The 8,881-nt window shown below is 44.2% G+C and overlaps 1 protein-coding gene across 1 annotated transcript; it reads right to left on the reverse strand.

Moving 5' to 3' along the window:
* IL17A (interleukin 17A) lies at nucleotides 1–4,140 on the reverse strand. Its single transcript, XM_058021830.1, has 3 exons — nucleotides 4,130–4,140; nucleotides 954–1,193; nucleotides 1–238 (listed from the first exon to the last, which is right to left on the reverse strand). The coding sequence occupies exons 1-3, from the start codon at nucleotides 4,138–4,140 to the stop codon at nucleotides 1–3; spliced, it is 489 nt and encodes a 162-aa protein (XP_057877813.1).
* Between the last annotated feature and the right edge of the window lie 4,741 nt (nucleotides 4,141–8,881).

The raw sequence follows: 8,881 nt of genomic DNA on the forward strand, positions 1-8,881 counted from the left end.
TCAGGCCTGGTGCTGCACCAAGGGGGTGACACAGGTGCAGCCCACGGTGATTTTTTTCTTCTCCAGCCTGTAGGAATGCTGGCAGCCCCTCTGCTCCCTGCGCAGGACCAGGATCTCCTGTGTGATGGGCACGGAGTTGAGGCCGTGGTCCAGCTGCCCCTCGGGAGTGACGCAGCGGCGGTGGCGGCACTCGGCGTCCGCGATCAGCCGCGGGAAGCGGTCGTGGTCCTCGTCGATCCTGGGGGGTGGCAGCAAAGGGAGTGTTTGAACCCAAAGGCAGCCTAGTCTGGATGACTCTGGGCTCCCTGCTCGGGAACCTGTGCATCCTGGGGGGTATTGCCTATAGGGGGACAGCAGGTTCTCCAAAGTTCTCCATGACAGCGGGTTTTTCCGAAATAAAATTTGAGTAACTAGATAATGGATAGTTTTAAATGTATCCCTGCATGCAACTGCCTTTGCAAAGGACTCTCTTCGAGCTGGCACTGACTTCAAAAGGCTTATCAGAAATTATTTGAGCTTTCCAAAGTGTTACTCCAATTAACAAGTTACAAGTTACTCCAACTCACCCCCATCAAATCCTTCAGTTCCTCCCCAAGACGTGAAACGTTGGTGTTACACCACTGTTGAATTTGCTGCATTTTTAACCATCTGAGGTGTTTTTAAATGATATTTTATATAAAAAAGCTTTAGAAGATAAAGCTTTCCCCAGTGTACAAATTAATTATTAAATCATGAAAGTTGTTTGCTTTGCCTTCTGTATATTGCCTACCCCATGTGGTTTTTTTTTGTGCTGCTTTCTGTGCTGGTTCTATTTCAAAGAGGATTGTACAGCCATGGATACCCTCATATTTCCAAAAATCTCTCAACTGTGAAGCACTGACAATAGAGATTAAAGCATTTTTCTTGGCCAGGGCATCCAGTGTTTTTCCAGGCCATAGGGACAGGGATCATACCTGTAATCCCACGGAGCCAGAGAGCGGCTGCTGATATCTGGACTGGTGCTGGTGTCCTGGTTTGTGCTGCTGATGCTGAGGTTGACTCTCACAGTTTGGGGGAATTTTGAGTCTTTTGGGGTCAGGCATCCAGCAGATGGTTTCTTGAAGAGATTCTCTGGCTTGAGCCCAGGCTTGATCACCTTCCCCTGGGCAGGACTGCCGGCTGACAGCACGGCCAGCAGCACGAGGAGCAGGGGTCTGAGCTGGAGAGAATTGGTACATTTAGGACACAAGACAGGTGTGAAATTCCTGCACAGTCAGCCTAACTGGTAGCTAAAGCCCCTTCTGCAGGTTGGAGTAATTTTGGAAAAATGTGCCTTATGTCACATCCACTTTTCATCTCATTAACTGATTCTCAGAGTGCTGACAGTTATATTTACACCCAGTTGCTGTAATCTGGTTGTAATGTTAAATTATAGAAAATAATATAATACAGAAGATAGCAGAAAGGGTGTAACAAAAAGAAAGACACTCTAAGGTTGAGTTTTCAATGTATATCTTGCCTCAGAAAATGCTGTGGGAGCTCCATGTCAGTGATGTGCAGTCTCATTGCTGCCCCATGAGCATTCTCACATTTTAGTTTTTTAATTATTAATGATTTAAACAAGCATTTTAAAGGTGGGTGCAGATCCCTATTCCATCTATTATGATTTAAATATATCTCTGTCAAGCTGGGGGAAAATAAACTCAGAATTCAAGTTCTTACCAGAGAAGCACAAAAAGTTGGAGACATCTTCCTTCCTTTTCTTATTGCTTCTGATCCTTGTCCTGGCCTCTGCTGAGCTGAAGGTATCTGGGCACATCTGCTGCTGGACCTTTTATAAGGGTTTCTGGGCTGTGCTAAATAATTTGGAGTAGGTGTTTTTTTCCCCCAACCTGAGGTGTGGTTTCTGACCATAACCTAAATTAAGAAGTGTATGTATATAAGTTCCATTAACACAGGCGGAATACAGGATATATCTTAGATCTGTAGATGATGTCATTCCTTTGGCCATGTCACTCAAATGGTGACAAAACCACAAATGTTGCAAGTTTGTAAGTGCAAAGTGTTTGATTTTAAATCGGGATGCCCTAGGTATCAAACCCAGAAGTCGCTGGCAGAGATTTAGATCTGTTCACTCCTTGGTCGGTCTGATGTCTTTTCACCCTGAATTGGGCAGAGGTTGGACAGCTGGCCACCATCAAACTGCTCTCATATTCTACTCATGGGCTGTAATTTTTCTTGATGTTTGAGGAGCAATGTCCCTGCTCAAGCTCAGCTCTTCTCTGAACTGAACTACTTTTGTTAATGATTAAACCTCAGGTGTGATATCTCAGTGTTGATCGGAGTGCTTGGTGATAGTGAGTTCCCAAAAGTCAGTCACTCTCCACACAGGAAAAAAAAAAGAGTGAACTTTGTTTTGAGCTTGCCACCTTTTCATTTTGCTTTCATTTTCCTTCTCTCGTGCTATGAGGCAGTGTTTTATTCCTAAGGAAAGGAGTTTGGGAAATGTGGTGGATGTAGTTAAACTTCCAGTTCCTAAGTTAGGGAGAGGACAGGGCGGGTTCCAGGGAAACTTTGTGAAGGCTGGGAGATGCAAAATGACACAAGACACAGGTAACCCAGAGGAGCTGTGGCTGCCCCTGGATCCCTGGGAGCATCCAAAGCCAGGCTGGACAGGGCTAGGAAAACCTGGGATAGTGGAAGGTGTCCCTGCCCATGGCAGGGAGGGGAACAGGATTATATTGAAGGTCCCTTCCAACCCAAACCATTCTATGATTCTAGGATTCTATAACATCAAGTTTATTCTCTGATATTTCTGTTTTCTGGAAACACTCCCATCATTTTGCTCTGACAGTGGGTTTCAAGAAGCTCAGATGTGCCCCACGAAGTGACTCTCAGTGTAACATCCTTGAGCTGCTGATCAGAACATTTCCCAGGTATAATTTTAGTGGGTTTTTCAATAAAAATGATGTGGAGAAGGTACAGATTTTTTTTTAATATTTGCTTAATATTTATATCTAAGTCCAAATTTTACTCACCATGTGCCATCCAAAGGAGGATGCAAATAAGGGTAGAATTTAGTTTGCGGGTTCTGGGATACCCGTGACCTACATCCGCCTGTTTTAAAGATGCTGATGTTTCAGAAATTAAATGTATATTTCAGTTTCCCTCTTCAAGTTAGAGATGTGCAGGTTAAAGGAAATGGTCCCCTCAGAAGGGGTTTTCTCTATTGCAATTTACTGAAATATCCCTTCAAAGTGGGTCAGTTAAATTGCCAATTTTAGAAGCAAAATACGTTTTTGAAAGCTGACAAGGCAGCGGAAGGTCAGGTTCAACCAGCCTGACCCTAAATTGTCTACCTTAAATGCGTCAGTGGTTTGGGTTACCTAAGCAGCTGAAAGGTGAATAGTTTAGCATTTGAACATGGCTGTGGCACCACAACATAACAATGGCAAAAAAAAAATTTCCATGGTTTGTATCGGAGCATGAACGCATTTGTTGGAAGTTGTCGTAGGCAAGATGTGAAGGTCTGAGGAGAAAATGTACCTCTTGAAATTTCTGATTTCAAGATTTTTCCAAGCTCCAAATAATTATTTTGTAATTCTTAATGCTCTGAAGTGAAAAAAAAAAAGAAAAAAAAAGAAAAATATTTTCCCCATGAGATTAGAAGTTACCTCAAAGGATTTGTCTTATTCTGACACATAGTTTTCTCTTAGCTAGAGATCAGGAAACTGGGGCACTACAAAAGGCTTCCTGAAACAACAACAACAACAACAAAAAAAAGGTTATCAAAAGACTTTTGAAATGAAACCTATCCCTTCTCTTGGCTCTGGTGAAAGCTTTCTTGAGAGTACTTTATTTAAGTACTCTCTATGTAAGTACTTTACCTGGCTGAGATTCCTCAGGCACCCAAATCTGAGTGTGTTGGCATTTGATGACACTTGGTTCCCTCAAAGACTATCTCAGAATCATAGAGTGGCTCTGCAGACCCAGCAGCACCCTCAGGAGGAGCCAGGTGTCACCAAACCCAGGGACTCACACTGTGGCATCTCCTCCTCAGCATCAGTGAAGTTGTACAAGATTAATGAAATTAAAAATTAATTAATTAATTAATTAATTTATTCATTAATCTAATAGGAGCCCTCCTCACCTTCCATGCATGCTTTCTTCCTTCTGGGAGGGGGAAGGAGGGGTCACCCAAGGGTTTGGGTTGGGAGAGACCTTAAGGATCATCCTGTTACCATCCTGTTATATCAGTACCCATCCCCATCTTTGGTGAACTCCCTACAAATACATTTCTAGAGACAGCTTTTGCTTTTACAGCCCTGGGACTTTTCCACTCTGCATTCAGATTTCATGCTGAAATAGAGGCACTGATTTTCATTCAGACAAACTCTGCCATCTCAGTGATGAAAGAGACCCTTACCAGTCCCAAACTTTGGTTGGCTGTTTCTTTTCATCTTCATCTTGGAACACAAACCCTATGAGGAATGACTGAGGGAGCTGGGGGTGTTTAGCCTGGAGAAAAGGAGACTCAGGGGTGACATTATCACTCTCTACAGCTCCCTGAAAGGTGGCTGTAGTCAGGTAGGGTTGGTCTCTCTCTCCAGGCAGCGCTGACAGAACCAGAGGACACGGTCTCAAGCTGCACCAAGGGAAATATAAGTTGGATATTAGGAAAAAGTTTTTTACTGAAATAATGATAAAGTTCTGGAATGGGCTGCCCAGGGAGGTGGTGGAGTCACCATCCCTGGATGTGTTTAAAAAAGCCTGGATGTGGCACTTGGTGCTATGGTTTAGTTGAGATGTTGGGGCTGGGTTGGACTCAAAGATCTTGAAGGTCTCTTCCAACCTGGTGTTTCTATGAATTCAGGATCCCAGATCACTCCTCTGACGTTTCTCCCAGCAGTCCTTGGCTGTTTTGCTCCTTATTCATAGAATCACAGAATACTCTGAGCTGGAAGACACCCATTTAACACCAGTATCATCCAGTCCAGCTGTTTGTGCCAGCCTCACAAACCCTGCCATTTACCAAGGAAATACAGGATACCCCAGAAAACAGCCCTGAGAGCAGCAGCATCTAAACCCTGGGTAGCTGAGCTGTCCAGGTGAGTCCTTTGGGAGCAGAGAAGGACACAGGTATAAATCTGACCTTGGGATGCTTTTGGGTGGCAGGAACAGATGGGAAAGCTCATGGTAAATCAGTTTCTTTTGGTGTTTATCCCTTGCCATGGGCAGGGACACCTTCCCCTATTCCAGGCTGCTCCCAGCCCTGTCCAGCCTGGCCTTGGACCCTTCCAGGGATCCAGGGGCAGCCACAGCAACCACCCAAGTGCTGGAGCTCTGGAGTGCTGACTGAACTTGCTGTAAATGAAAAGAAAACTTTACACATTTTTTAAATTGTCATCAGTTAAGTTTATGATACTTTTGTAAAATAAGATTGGTTTTTATTTACAAGTAGGAACACACTTATTTTTTTCTTCCTGGAGAGAATGTATTTTCTTCCTTTTGAGCACATGTTATAAATCCCTATAAATACAGCAGCACTCACCCTTCGTACAGGTAATACAATGCAATACATACAAGTATTGCATGACCCACTCTGCATTGTGGGGGTAATTTCTAGGGTTAGACTAAGCCTGAGTTCAGTGGTGGTCTGTGAGAAACTCAGAATCTGAGAAAGATGCTGGAAGGGGACACAACTAGGACAGCTGCCCCAAGTTATCCAAAGGGATATTCCATACCATAGGATGGCAGCTCAGATAAAAGCTAAGGAGGAAGGGGGTGCATTTGTTATTTACAATATTTGCCTTCCAGAGCAACTGCTCCGTGTGCTAAGGCCCTGCTTCCAAAGAAGTGGCCAGACATCACTCACTGATGAGAAGTAGAGAATAAAATTATCTTATTTTCTCTTTGCTCGTGTACAAACATTTACTTCTGTTATTGTAAACTGTCTTATCTCAACCCAGGAGTTGTTTCCCATCTTATTTTCTCTCCCTTGTCCAGCTGGGAAGGGGGAGTTATAGAGTGGATAAAGAGCTTTCTACTACAAGTCTGGAGAAGAGAAGGTTCTGGAGAGACCTCAGAGCCCCTTCCAGATCCTAAAGGGGCTCCAGGAGATCTGGAGAGGGACTGGGGACAAGGGATGGAGGGACAGGACACAGGGAATGGATGCACACTGCCAGAGGGCAGGGATGGATGGGATATTGGGAAGGAATTGTTCCCTGTGAGGGTGGTGAGGCCCTGGCACAGGGTGCCCAGAGCAGCTGTGGCTGCCCCTGGATCCCTGGGAGTGTCCAAGGCCCGGCTGGACAGGTCTTGGAGCAACCTGGGATGGTGGAATTTGTCCCTGCCCTTTGCAGGGGGGTGGAACTGGATGATCTCTAAAGGTCCCCTCTAACCCAAACCATTCCAGGATTCTATGAAGTCACTGCACCAATCTCCCACCCCTTGATTCTTACACAGGAGACACAGCAGAAGAGCTCAAGTCATCTTTTTCCTCTATTTAATACCTGTATTTGTCCTTCCCAGCCCCTGCACTGCAATAGAAATTATCATCTCCTACTTCATGCCTAAATTTTCCAAGCACATCTAATGGAGATCACAGTCTCACATCAACTGTGCTTGCTGCCAGTGGCTGAAATGTCCTTTGCATGACTAATATCTAATGGATTCTCAGTAGGTGGGAAGCCAACTTTAAGAAAATGAGCTGCAAAGTGACATTTTAAGAAAGGGACATTTGTGGAGCATTGAGAAGTCAGTTCTATTTGCCCAAAATCCAACCCTTTGTGTTCCATCACTCACCACTTTCTAACCAAATTGAATTCAGAAAACTTGTTTTCTCCCCAGTATCTCCCTGTATCTCCCAGAGCTTAAACTCAGAGTTGCCAGGCAGGTCTGATAGGGCAGCCTGCAGAAATAAACTCATTTCTACTGTAGCTATTTTCCTGCTCCCAGGTAAAATCTGAAAATCTTGGTCATTCATTGTGGAATCAAAAAAATCATAGAATCACAGAGGGGTTTGGGTGGAAAAGAACCTTTAAATGTCACGTCCAACACCCTGCAAAGAGCAGCATCTTCCACAGCATCAAATTGTTCACAGCCCCACCCAACCTTGAATGTTTCCAGAGCCATTTCTTTTTAAGAAGGGAAGTTCCTATTTTTCTGTTTTTTCTTGCAGAGCACTCACTCCTGGACACAACATTTTGTGTGTAAGAATGTGTCAGAATCCAAATTTTTACAGAATAAGTGTCTCAGAGCAGTTTTGGTGAGAGTTGTACAAGCACCAGTAGGATCCTGATTTTTGAGCCCTTTCACCTCACTGTGGTTCAATCTGACTTGTTTGGTGTTTTTTTCATTTTTTAAATAAGTAATGGAAATTCACCACTTTTCCAATCATCTGCAAATTCTGACCACAGTGCAATGAAGTTTCCAGATCTGTCCCAGGGAGGGATTTCAGAGAATAAGCACTGCTGAAGGTTTCCTCCTCAGAGATGTGGCCTTGTGAAGATGGGAGGGGGACCATGGGTGGGTGACAAAAACCCTGTGTCCCATTTTAGCCTCTAAAATGCCTTAAACCAGACCTGATCCTTCTGTGCTGATGGATACAAGGGCAAAGTGAATAGGTGTGTGACAGGCAGAATGGATCATCCCTGATTCTTTTTCTTCTGGCTGCACTGGCTGTGCTGAGCCCAGCTGGGCTAGAAAAGGAATTGTGATCTTTTGTTTCACCCAATGTACAATTCTGAATGACTGTGGCCTTTGAGGGCTTAGGGGGTCTTTTAGAAAAGAGACAGCAGATAGTGATGGGAAAAGGGTAAATGATTTTAAACTGGCAGAGGGCAGGTTTAGATGGGATATGAGGAAGAAATTGTTCCCTGTGAGGGTTGTGAGGTCCTGGTGTGCCCAGAGAAGCTGTGGCTGTCCCTGGATCCCTGGAAGTGTCCAAAGCCAGGTTGTATGGGGCTTGGAGCAGCCTGGGATAAGTGGAAGGTGTCCCTGTCCATGGCAGGGGGTGGAACTGGATGACCTTTAAAGATCTTCTCCAACTCAAACCAGCCTGTGACTGTGATTAGTGGGAACAAGACAAATGGGGTCAGAGCAATAAACTTCTGGAGGATAGAAAATAAAAGTTACAGCTGATGAGAGGTTGATATTCTGATTGCTCTTCACATTACCTGTGAAAGCCACTCTGTTCTGAGCAGTGGAAGGTAGTATAAATATACAAGACTGACATGTGCAACTACAAGCAAACTGTTTTCCCTTTAATCAGTTAAGGAATTGCTAAAAGCTCTTCCATTATGGTAGCTGAATTTCCTCTCTCTTTTTTCACTTTTTCCTGTACAAATATATATATATATATATATATATATATATTTTTTTTTTTTTTTTTTTTTTTTTTTTTTTTTTTACTGTGAAGACTGAACTGCTAAATTGAAATGTGCCTACACTTCCACCACAGAGAAATCCTCTTGCTGCTGCCTGCACCCAAGGCTTCCAAAGCCTGTAAAAACCTTCCTGCCATCCCTTCAGAGACTCAGCTCTGCCGCCTGCCCAGGTGGCGCCCTGGGCACAGCAGCAGCGAAAGAGATGCCTGATATCACAGGGCTTCTGTGGTGCACAACATCTGATGGCTGATAAGCAGCTTTTGTAAGACACACAGAAGGCAAAGTACCCAAATGTCTCATCGTCCCAGCCTGAAGCTGGTTTGCAAAGGATTCAAGGAAGGCTTTACCATATAAAGTTGCATCAGGCAGAGTTAATCAGGTGATGGGGTGAATGATAATCAGAATGTCAATCAGGGTGATTGCTTATCTGTCCTATTTTCTTCCTTTGAAGCAAAGGGAAGATTGGCAGAGGTTTTCTGCATGTTTGCAGGAGACCTTTGCTCCTTCAGGGGAGA

This window comes from Melospiza georgiana, chromosome 3 (genome assembly GCF_028018845.1).
Source record: "Melospiza georgiana isolate bMelGeo1 chromosome 3, bMelGeo1.pri, whole genome shotgun sequence".
NCBI lineage: Eukaryota > Metazoa > Chordata > Aves > Passeriformes > Passerellidae > Melospiza > Melospiza georgiana.